Below are 12,841 nucleotides of genomic sequence, written 5' to 3' on the forward strand. Positions count from 1 at the left end.
GACACATTTCTATGATCAAATGTCATCTTCTAAGGATAACTACTTTAATGCAAATGTCATTTTATAGTTGTTTTATAAAAAATATTTTTATTTGATTTTGAACATTTTTAAAGCTACATATGAATGATTTTTTTCTAAAGAGAATTGTATGATAACACCTATTAGATTGTTTTAGCCCTTTAGTTGCATTGATCCTCAGTGAATTTTTATAATATTTTAGAAAAAAATGCCAGTCACGATTAATCTAGGGAGTTTATGTATAGAATTTTTACAAAGCAGGATTTGAGCCTATGGCTTAAGGCCAGCTTACATTTTTATGGATTTCTACATTGCAGACAGCCTTTTAAATCCAGGAATTAACGAAAGATTGGTCTTCACAAGCTTGTCATATTGAAATGTTGGTAAAAATCTACTAAGCACTTAAAATGGTTCAGCGACAGATTTGTCCAGAGAAGAAATGGTATTACTCTGATGTTGAAACAGTTCAACACAAAACAATTGCTGTTTCCCTTTTCCCACATTAGCCCATGAGGAGACTTTTACGCTCTTTATCTCTGGGTCTCTAGAGAATGCTTCCTTATTTTATATCATCTGTTTTGCTCTATTCAAATTACTTTAAAAAATAATTTCTCATCTCATTTTTTTTTCCTTTTTTTCTCCCTGTAATTTGTGATAATTAAGGTGATAATAAGCTTGGGTAAGACAAATTACAACCAAAGAAATAAAGTGTAGTAGCAACAGTACACTCATGAGAACAAAATAAATTTTACTTATGCTGTTTGTGCTTTTTTTATTTGTAATTTGACTCAATTATCAAATACATGGAATGTGTTTGCTGTATATGAAAAAGAAGTGATTTCTCAGAAATCTATTGTTCTATGTGAAGGATAAAACTTTTACCTTTCCTTATTTTTTTATTTTATTTTTATTTATTTATTTTTTGAGACAGAGTCTAGCTCTGTCGCCCAGACTGGAGTGCAATGGCACAATCTCGGCTCACTGCAACCTTTGCCTCCCGGGTTCAAGTGATTCTTCTGCCTCAGACTCCTGAGTAGCTGGGATTACAGGCGCGTTCCACCACGCCCAGCTAAGTTTTGTATTTTTAGTAGAGACGGGGGTTTCGAGACCAGGCTGGGCTTGAACTCCTGACCTCGTGATCCGCCCACCCCGGCCTCCCAAAGTGCTGGAATTACAAGCATGAGCCACCATGCCTGGCCTACCTTTCCTTATTTTAATGACTTTTAGAAAGGAAACTGATATTCAATGAACATGTCTTATTTATACACATATATCTGTGTATACACATATGTATAAACTAGTCACGTAAGCCCCATGATTGGGGAAGACAGTGCTGTTATAGCTAGTCGCTTATGAATAGGTCTGGAGAGGGCTCTTCCCACACCCACACACCAGGAGTGTCTGGCAACCATCAGGTGATGGTCAGGCAGTTTTTAACTGTTTCTCTAAAGTAATAATTGTTCACAGCTGGCATGAGGGGACGCTGGCTCCTGATAGATAGAAAACACCCGAAAGTGGTGATCAACACCTTCCCGATAAGATCTCAGGAGCTGTGCGAGTGGGGAGAAGTAACACCATCACCCCGTAGTATGCCAACCTATAAAACCCTAAGTCAAAACGTCAAGCCGCACACTTGCCTTTCAAGTCACCCACTTAGCCCTCTCCCAAGTGTACTTTCCTTCCTTTTATTACTGTTCTAAAGCTTTTTACTAAACTGGCACTTCTGCTCTAAAACATGCCTCAGTATCTCCTTCTGCCTTATCCCCCTCTGTGGAATTCATTCTTCTGAGAAGGCAAAAACTGAGGTTGCTGTAGACTCATACAGATTTGCCACAATGCCAGATGCAATTGATTACCGGAAGAGCTCAGCCTGCTAGCTAATCCCAGATGTCAGTAGAGTCCAGAGTATGGTGAAAAACATTTGTTTTGTTTTTCACATAAGATACTGATTCGCAAAGTGTGGACACTGAACTGGCAGCATCAGCATCACCAGGGAACTTGTTAAAAATGTAAATCTCGGGCGCTATTCCAAACCCACTGAATCTGAAGTTCTGCGGATGCTGCCTTGCTCTCTGTTTTAGTTCAAGCCCTCCAGGTCATTCTTATGTACTCTAAAGCTAGAGACTAATAAAAAAGGTAACCTTGCAGGCCCTGTAGAATCCATCAGTGTAGGTGGACTCCCCAAAGTGCCAGCCTTACTCGAGTTTCTCTTCCTTTAGTCCTGGCTCTACTTTGTAGTATACCTGCACTACCTGAGCCTCATGAGCTGTTCCTATTCACTGGAACTTGGGGCTTGTCTCAGTCTTGATAGGCTTCACAGTAATTTCTTCAGGGAAGAGCACCTGTCTTTCTTGCCATATTTATTACTTCTGCTAGCAGTGATTCAATGCCTGATTGTACGAATAGTTCTGTTCCCAGTAGTAATTAAGATGAGAGAACTGAGATCCACATTCTGCCATATGTGCTATAAGTGGGGTGGCCCCCACTTATATAATTGGGACAATTCTGGTTTCCACCCTTGCTTCAGCATAATTAATACTCCCTTTTACCATTCTAGGTGCTCTATTTAGTTGGCAAATTATATTACAGTGAACCTAAATCATAAGCAATCCTAACACTGTTGGAAACTGGCCTAAGAAGGCGTCACTAAGAAGGAAATGTTTTGGGCATAAAAATGAAAGCTGTCTTTTTACAATAGGTAGGCAAGACAGAACTGGAGATTGGGATGGGACAAACTTAGAGGCTGGGAGATCTTGGTGACTGTAAGTTCCAGACAAAGATGGGAAGCAGCAGGTTCCACTATGGGAAGCCCAATTAATAGTTTGAAGGGGCTAGCGTCTGGTGGAAGTAGTAATAGATAAACGGTATCTACTAGTACTACTACTAGTAATAGATAAATGATGGGAGGGGGGTGATGTGAGGTAAAGTCTTCCAGAAGGGGCAAGGGAAAATTTTCCTATTGTTGCCCCAATAACATATCACTTTAGGTTCTTGGAGTAGTTCTTAGGAAGAAACCTACTATTTGTTTCCCTGTACAAACAGTTCCCTGTACAAACACAAGTTCTATGTATTCGAAATGTTTATTGCTCTATTTTTCATCAATTCTCGGCTATATTTCAATGTAATGTAGCAGAATAATAATTTACCTTCACCTTTGTTTGAAATATTCAAATTCAGTTTAAAAAATACCAGCCAGATGATTCAGATTCCATAATATCCTGTGCCTTTATCACATAGCAGAACACTAATGTGGGACAATTGAGATTTGTGGCCTGTCGAGAACAGAATAGAGGAAAATATCCAGATGCCTAACTGATGTGTTGTGATATTGTTTTTCTGAATATTAATATGGTAAATGAATTTTGCAGTTATAAAATGATCATATGGGAATTTTTTTCTGTCACCATTTACTGTACTAAACATTATATGTTCCATGTAGTTTTTGGAAATTGTTTACACACCACATGTTGCATGGCAAAGCTAATTTAAAGCATAAAGAAATATTATTAAATGATGATAAAAAGTTAGTTTGATTTTACAAAATTAATGATGTTTCCTTTTTTTGTTGTTGAACAGCAAAGATGCGTTTGGCATTGCTAAAGCTTCAAAGGCTTTGCCCTGGACATTGCTTGTAAAGGGATCCCTTGTTATGGTATCATTACCTTCACCATATAGATGACTTGTCAATATCCTTCTTTCTTTCCATATGTACAAAATAGATACCATGTTCTTTTTCTTTTTTAACCAGAACTAATCTTCTATTCTCTCTACAGTCTAATGAATGTCAAGAAAATAACCTTCATTATTCAATTAATTGTTACATTTTTCTAACTATTAATATAGATTACATTTCAGAGTTAATAGCTGCCTGTAAAGGAAAAGAACAGTTAATAATTTCCTACATTATCCTTTGTTTAAATACCACCTAAATAATGTATTTATTAATGCTTTTGCTTAGTTAAATATTATATTTTGAATAAAAGTAGTAATTAATATTGTGTTTTAATTTAAAAAGCAGCCTATAATAACTACAACTATGTGAAGGATACGGTTAGCGTGGCAACCTTTATGAAGCTATATATGAGGAGATAATAATATTTCAGTATGCCACAGATTATCTGATTCTTATTTTACTGATATACAAAAAAGCACCATGTATTTAAATTTGATTTCATATCTGTATCTGTAGAGTTAGCATATACAGTTGTTTCATAAGTAATGTGTTATTTATACATGAAACTTATTTATAATTCTGTTTCCTTAATTTTCTAACCCAAGAATTAATGTCTATTTGTTCTGGGAGATAAGAAAGGCACAGAATGTTAGGCGACAAACTAAGAAAGTGATGTGAAACTTTTTGTAGAAATAGCTGAGTGATCTCCAAGTCCTAGTCTTAAAATTTTGTCACTTCCTTTTGAAAAAAACGAAAAGTCTTTATAATCATAGGCTTACCTTTACTCATCGTTGTTTACTAATTGAAATTTAGACATCTTTAAATGCAAGCAGTGGCATTTATTTATTTATGAATGAATGAATGAGTGAATGAATGAATGACAGGGTCTCACTCTGTCCCCCAGACTGGTGTGCAGTGGTGCAGTCTCAGCTCACTGCAACCTCCGCCTTCTAGGTTCAAGCAATTCTCCTGCCTCTAACTCCCTAGTAGCTGGGACTACAGGCACCCACCACTACGCCTGGCTAATTTTTGTATTTTTAGTAGAGACTGGCTTTCACATGTTGGCCACTCTGGTCTCGAACTACAGACCTCAGGTGATCCACCTGCCTTGGCCTTCCAAAGTGCTGGAATTACAGGTGTGAGCCACCATACTCGGCCGGCTATGGTTTATTATAAATCCTTAAAATAGAGGTATTTCTTTTTTTATTTAAGAAATGGTCTTTTGGGTTAGAAGACAATTTGTAATATTCATTAAATAAACAGTAAATAATGGGCTTTTTAGCCACCAGAGAGCATTTAGCATTTTAATTTTTTTGTTTTTATCTTTCCCTTTTATTTTAGGTTCACATACAGATTACACATGCATGGTACACGTGTGGGATACATGTGCAGGTTTGCTATGTAGGCAAATACATAGGGCTCGGGGGACAGATTATTTCATCACTCTAGTAATAAGTACAGTACCCAAGGGGCAGTTTTTTGATCTCCCCACTCCCAACCTCCTCCCTCACGTACCCCCTTATCTCCATTGTTCCTTTTTTTGTGTCCATGTGTACTCAATGTTTAGCTCCCGCTTATAAGTGAGAACATGGTGGTGTTTGGTTTTCTGTTTCTGTGTTAGTTTGCTTCATATTATGGTCCAGCTCCAGCCAGGTTACTACAGAGGACATGATCTCATTCTTTTTTGTGGCTGCATAGTATTCCATGGTGTGTGTGTACCGCATTTTCTTTATCCAGTCTACCATTGATGAGCATTTAGGTTAATTCCATGTCTTTGCTATTGTGAATACTGTTAACAATGAACATATACATGCATGTGTCTATGGTAGAATGATTTCTATTCTTTTGAGTATGTACACAATGATGGGATTGCTGGGTAAAATGGTAATTCTGTTTTAAGTTCTTCGAAAAATCAGCATACTGCTTTCCACAGAAGCTGAACTAGTTTATATTCCCACCAGTAGTGTATGAGCCTTTCCTTTCCTCTGCAACCTTGCCAGCATCTGTTGTTCTTTGACTTTTTAATAATAGCCATTCTGACTGGTGTGAGATCGTATCTCATTGTGGTTTTGATTTGCATTTCTCTAATGATTAGGGATATTGAGCCTTTTTTCACATGCTTGTTGGCTGTGTGTATGTCTTCCTGACATTTTTAAAGTTTTATGTTTCTGTCTGCAGCTCAGAACTTACTAATCATTTTTATAACTATTTTTAGTACTTTTAAATTCTTGAACTTTAAACAAACATGAAATCTCAAACAGGAAGAGATAGTAATTAGACAACAACTTGAAAAACCTGGCAACTATATAGATGGCTTCAGCATATGTTTGTCATCCTTTAATTTGGTTTTTATTTGAATATCCATATCAGATAAGGCTTAGCATTAGTACTGTTACTGTTCAATCTCGATTTAAAAAGTGGCCTGTTGTCTCCGTCTGTATATTTAAGACTTTAAAATTGGGCCTAACTTTTGTTTTCTTTATCCTCACAATATGTTTCGGGGATAGCATTATGTAATAATTCTTGAGGTACAGTTGAAAGAGTTCTGTGACTCTGTGTGCAGTAATTCTAACCTTGTAAAGCTAACCTGAAAGTAATGTCACAAATCTGAACTTGTTGGAATAAATAATATTTATTCAATAATTATTATTAAATCTAATTGAGTAAATTAATGCTTAACCTACCTATGTTTATCAGTAATTTAATGTTAAATATAAGAAATGCATGTTTGTCAATATGAATATGCCTGTTTGTGCATATGCATCAGAGACAGGAGCTGTTTTAAAGTACTAACAGTGGGAATCAACTCAACTCATATTTGTAATATAGCTTTAAATTTATTCATCTTATATCTTGCTGAATAGTCTTTAGAGGATTTCTTTTTAAGAAAAAAATGTTTAAGTTAGCAAATAGAAACCTTGAAATGTCCCATAATTAAGCAAAAGGCATATAAATAATCTCTAAATAATGAGTGTATTACTAAATTTTAGCTTCAAATCACCTTTGCCACTGTACTTATTTTTCTTTAATAACAGCTTTATTGTTTCATGGGATTTTCTGAGTTGAAGCTCACTGATTTTTATACTTTTCAGGTCAGTTTCTTCTGGAAGAAGCTCGTCTCATAGAAGCAGCTGAGATGGCAAAAAAAGCAGCTGAACTAGACAGCACAGAGTTTGATGTTGTCTTCAATGCTGCCCACATGCTCAGGTTAGTTCTTGCTACTGTGCCTCAAAGCCTTGACTTTGAGAAGGTAATTAATTATACGAATTTTAATGTCATACCACCTTATTCCACATTCTTAATGTGAATCATGCTGCTTAACTATGTAAAAAAATTAGAAATGTTGTATTCATTATAGGCTATTCAACCTTATCCAGCCCGTGGCCCATGGGCCACATGTGACCCAGGACAGCTTTGAATGCATTCCAACGCAAATTTGTAAACTTTCTGAAAACATTATTATAAGGCTTTTTGCTTTTTCTTTCTTTTTTTTTTTTTAAGCTCATCAGCTATTATTAGTGTTACTGTATTTTATGTGTGGCCCCAAGACAATTCTTTTTCTATTGTGGCCCAGGGAAGCCAAAAGATTGGACTCCCTTGGTCTATGTGCACCATGTGTAGGGCATATGAGGTTTTAGGACTTTCTGAAAATTACTGCGACCTCCTTCCCCTTCCCTCTAAAAATGACTACTCATAAAATACAAAAAGAAAACTGCAAAATTGAATATAATACATGTCTAATTAAATGTCTCCAAAGCAAAACATTATGTGAGTAAACTGCATCTCAATATTTGTGTTTTTATGTTAATTATATTGACTGTGGTATGTGGATACATTTTAATGTTTAATAGTGGAGAGGAATTTCAAATACAAGTATACTTAAGGCCCATGAAATTCTCAAAATAGCCCTGGAATCAACACTATTGCTTTGTTGTGAAACAATACATTTTTTTTAACTTTTAATGCTTCTGTTTTCAGAAGACTATTACAAAGGCTAATTACAATGAGAGCAAAAATACTAAAATATAAGGCCAGATTATCAAATAATAAATAGAATAATAATAAAAATTATTAAATAATAAAATAATAAATAATAATTATTATTATTATTATTTTGTGTGTGAATATAAAGAAAATCTGTGCATCCATAAATGGTTCTTTAGATTATAGGAGGATGTTTTTAACTGCTCTTAATCAAATGATTTATATAGTTGTTTAGAAAGCATCATTTGTCATGTCATATATATATATATATACACACACACACACATATATGTGTGCATATAACTCCTCCCATATTCTTACTTGAATACTAGTTCATTAAATCCCCACCTAAATGCTTCATTAAATGACTTCTATACTGTGGTCTCTGCGCTTGGCTTCCAGGAATAGATTTGTAATTACATAGATTACTGTTACAAATAATAACAGAAAAGTTGATTCACAATTGGATGGTTTTAAAATGAGGACATTTGTAAAAAGTAGAAGGATTTTTTTTTAGCTTTTAAGATGATTGTAGATTCACCTGTAGTTGTAAAAAAATAATACAGAGACATTTTAGTTGAATGCCCTCATTCAACATTAATGTTAGCATCCCTAAGGTACTTGTTTTGTGATGAACTCAAGAAAGCTGACACCTACAAAGGGAAATCAGGATTCAATTGACTGTTGGTATATTCATAAAATAAACTGTAACCAATCTGCAAGAACCTTCAATGCAAAGATAATTTTTAAAAGACACCTCAATTTGTGTGACAAGTTTAGGTATTGTTACAAAGATAAGGACTTTTGGTTCCTCATGAATAAAACACTATGCTTTCAGCAACAATAAACAATTTGCAAGAATGGGAAAGCAGGAATACACGCAGGCAAATTCATCTTGATAATAACAGATACTTTTATCAACAAGGCATTTTGCTACATATTAAATCCATGTCTGAAATTCAAGGTCTACCAACAGAAACCCATTATAAGTATATTACAAAAGAAAAAAAAGTCCTTGTTAAAGACATCACTTATGATTTTTTTCTTAGTTGTCTTAGTGCTAGAAACCAGTGGAAAATTTTTGTTATATATTGGCAGTGAGGAAATTTTTAGGATTTATTTTCAGAACATCCTCTCCAGCTTTCTCTGGTCTGCATCCCTCATTAAGTTGCAGTCAGTCGGTGCCCTCCTGTATTGAATGTAAGAGTGACCACAGCAGCTTGACTTTCTCCTACTCAACTGGATGGCAGTCTTCATGAATGTTTTTACTTAGCTTTTCTGTTTTTCACCTCTGTCAAATTCAAGCATTTCTGGAGTGCTTGCTGTCAAGCTGAATAGCAGTCTCTTTTCTTAATAGTTGAGAACATTCAGGGCTTTGTTTGCCTAAAGGAATAAGAAGGGTTATTGGTTTCCCCTTGAATATACTTTTGTCAAAATGGCTTGTTGTCAAAATTTTGCTTATTTAATGTTACATGTAAATTTTCTCCTGGGGGTGATGCTACATAGTTCTAAATTAAGTTTGATATTCTTTTCTCAAGAACTCTGTTCTTTTGAGAGACATTTAGGAGACAAAATTGACAGGGTTTGGTGACCATTTGGGTGTGAGAGAAAGAGTGGGTGTCTCCTGGTTGTGTCTCACTTTGTTAGCTGGATAAGTGGTTTACCCACTATCCCAAATCAGCAATTTAGGGAAAAGTTATAGTTCAAGATAAGGTTTGAACATACTGTTTTAACTTCCCTTTTCTTGGCAAATCTCCAATGTAATGACCAAAAGAATCTATAAACGTGGGGAGGGGGAGCAGGAGCTGCTCATTACAAATGTAGCAAAAAGAAAAAATAATGGTCGTTCCATCTGAATAAGATGAGATTGGAAGAAGTGAGATCCTCAGGCCAGCCATCAAGGGGCAAATCTTTATCTTATTGGGACCTTCAAGAGGCCTGAAATTTGAGAAATTTCCAGTATACCCATTCCAGCTACCAGAAGTGAACAAAGATCTTTCTCTGTAGAATAAGCTAATATATAGTTTTGAAATATATTACTCAATTTGGCAGTTCAGATAAGAATGACAAGTCAGAGGTATCAAAATAAAGGGCCTCAGTGAAGCAGGTTTACATTAAAAACTTAAGAGCCTCTTAGAGGGTCTCTAAATTCCTGTCATCAAAGTGCTTCACAAGAACACTCTGTGGTGGAAGTAGTATTAATGTCATTCAGCAAGTTTGCTTGGCCCTTTGTTTTATTCATTTATTTATTTATTTATTTATTTAATGATTTTATTGTTATTATTATACTTTAAGTTCTAGGGTACAATAGCAAAGACTTGAAACCAACCCAAATGTCCATCAATGATAGACTGGATTAAGAGAATGTGGCACATATACACCATGGAATACTATGCAGCCATAAAAAAGGATGAGTTCACGTCCTTTGTAGGGACGTGGATGAAGCTGGAAACCATCATTCTCAGCAAACTATTGCAAGGCCCTTTGTTCTAGAGAATCACAGTAGTATTGCACTTTCCTGCCTTCCTTGAAGCTGAAGTCCTGCATGCCTCTTATTTGTCCTTGAATGTGTGTGAATGTAATGTATGGCACATTTGAGCCAAAGCTCTAAGACTGAGTGCTTTTCCCTTTCTCTGACTTAAAAATGTAGATCCCTAAGTGACCAAAGAGAGACAAACCTCCCTCCTCACCTGCGTTGGATAGGTTCAATGAGTGAGAAGTAAACTTTGTTGTCTTAATTCAGTGAGACTTAGAAGGTGTTTATTCCCAAAGTATAACCTAACTTAGCTGATACAAAATATATTTGTGCAAAGAAATAGGTAAGTAGAAAGAGGAACACTATAATGTTGGGAAAAGATTACTAAGAGATTAATAGGGTCTCTGAATGTATAACAGCAATGGAAGTAGTATACAATTAATAGACTAATAATTTAAATAGATGCTATAGATATTTCCCCAGAAATTGGTGGAAAATACTAAAGACATGAAAATGGTGAATGAACAAAAGATTGGAGGATGGATTAGGAACTCACATGCATAATTATAAGTAATTACACTTATAATTATATATATGTATAGTTCTACATACTATATATGCTCATAATTATACATGTGTATATAATTATAGTCATTTATATACATATATTGTATACATAATATGTTATTTTTATTTATGTATAAATATGCACTTATATCTATATACTGTATATATGTGCATGTAGTTTTATATATCATATATGCTATATATAATTTTATTTGTTTGTGTATATGGAAATGTTAATAAGAACAGAAATTTCTGAAACAGAGCATAGAGTAGAGATTATCAAGAGATAGAGAAAATTTCCAAAATAGGATGATCTTCATTCATCATAATGAAGGCAAAATCAATGAAAATAGGTTTGTTTTTAAACTGTTGTCATGTAGAGACCAGTTTTAGTTGTGTACTAAAGAATCATACTTGCTAGTTTGTACAGCAACAAGATGTTTTAAAGAGTGTTCTATAACCTACAGACTCTACCAGTGGGGTTGGGAGCTCTACTGTACACAGCTAAGAATAATTCCCAACCACCCAGAATTCCCTTGGGCTCAGCAGCTTTTACAGTGCAGGAGCTGTGCCACCATCACCCACAAGGAACCCAGCAAAGTGTGCATCACATTCATTAGAAGGTGATTCTCCTGGGCCTAGCTGCTTCCCATTATGCTTACCTCTGAATTCCATTATCTTGAGATTGCATCTGATGGGTAGAAACTGAGTCCTGTGCTAAACTAAAGTTAGAAGATGACTGAATTTCTGGCTTCTGCCTTGCTTGGGAATGTGGGATCCTTGTTCTGACTGATTACCAAGTGTATTCATAGGGGAGGTGATCACAAATGTTGAGTGGCCTCACATAAAGAATGTTGACAATACATGGTGACATTTTTAGTACTTCAAACAAAATGAAAAGTTCCAGATGACAGCATTAAAAAGCAGATTGGTTATCATTAAAGGAAAATAAAGGAATTTACGATGCTAGAACACAGTAGAGTTATATCTATAGTGTTATGAGAAGAAACTTATTAAATCAGTTATTCTATTAGAAACATTTTCTGTGAATGGATTTATTCAACTTTTCTGAAGAACTGGAAGCTGAAGATAACATGAAGATATTTGTTATTTGAGAGGAAATATAGAGGCACTAATAACAAACTTTACATGGTTTACAGCATTCATAGGCTCTAGTGGAATGGGTGTGTGTGTGTGTGTGTGTGTGTGTGTGTGTGTGTGTGTGTTTAATCTGCTTCTGCTTACAGGGTAAGGGATAAAAGTAGCATTTATTCAAACATCTTCTACCTGACACTATACTTTGCATTTTATGTTTGTCACTCTCTTATTTCTAAGTTACATCTGTGAAGTAAATGTTAATAAACCTTCCCATCTTACAGATGAGCATACTGAGACTCAAAGTCAATACTCTTCTCTGTATTTACCATTGGTAAAGCAGGGGTTAAGGCTTAATGTAGTATGATACTGTTTTCACTGTGTCACATTGGCTCCCTCATATTTTACACCTGACTGATGGCTTAGATGCTATGATTCTCGACTTTATTGGTACAGAAAATAATTTACAGAATAACAGTTTGTCAAATGTGTAAATAAATGCTTAGTAGTTAGGTCTTTCCAATATTATTAAATTATACTTTTGTAATAAATTTTATAAAGTAGACAGGGCCATTGGAGAGAGAACTCCGACTTTGTATTCTCAAAGGGATATTACATTTTTGAAGTATAATCATGATACAGTCTCTGATCTGGGTCACGCATGCAGCTGAGATGTGTGCACTTTCTTTTTTTCTAGGCCTAAGGGTGGAAACTATCACTGTGCCCCAAAGGTAGTAAAAATAGCAAAACTCCACCATACCAACTGGTTCTAATTTCTTCCCTAATTTCTAGAGAGCAGAGTGAATATACAAGAAAGAATCATTATCTTTTAATTTGTATATTCAAATCACACAATATTATGTAATCAATATATTGAAAACATAAAATTTACAAATGCTAAGTTCTTCATACATTCTACTGGAAGTCACATAAAATTTAAATTCTTGAATGAGAAGAAAACAGAATCAAATTATTTTCACAAATCAGATTGTGTGTGTGTGTACGTGTGTGTGTATCTTGGGGATGTA

At 35.0% G+C, this 12,841-nt stretch overlaps 1 protein-coding gene across 2 annotated transcripts in view; it reads left to right on the forward strand.

Annotated features, from left to right (window-relative positions):
- The window catches only part of TMTC2 (transmembrane and tetratricopeptide repeat containing 2), a 442,328-nt gene that overhangs the window by 352,536 nt on the left and 76,951 nt on the right, over positions 1–12,841 (forward strand). For both annotated transcript variants that reach the window (XM_025403370.1, XM_025403371.1), the window contains one exon: positions 6,784–6,898. In XM_025403370.1, coding sequence (XP_025259155.1) covers positions 6,784–6,898 — 115 coding nt within the window. The remainder of the gene's footprint in view (positions 1–6,783; positions 6,899–12,841) is intronic.

The sequence above is a fragment of the Theropithecus gelada genome, chromosome 11, assembly GCF_003255815.1.
Source record: "Theropithecus gelada isolate Dixy chromosome 11, Tgel_1.0, whole genome shotgun sequence".
Classification (NCBI taxonomy): Eukaryota; Metazoa; Chordata; class Mammalia; order Primates; family Cercopithecidae; genus Theropithecus; species Theropithecus gelada.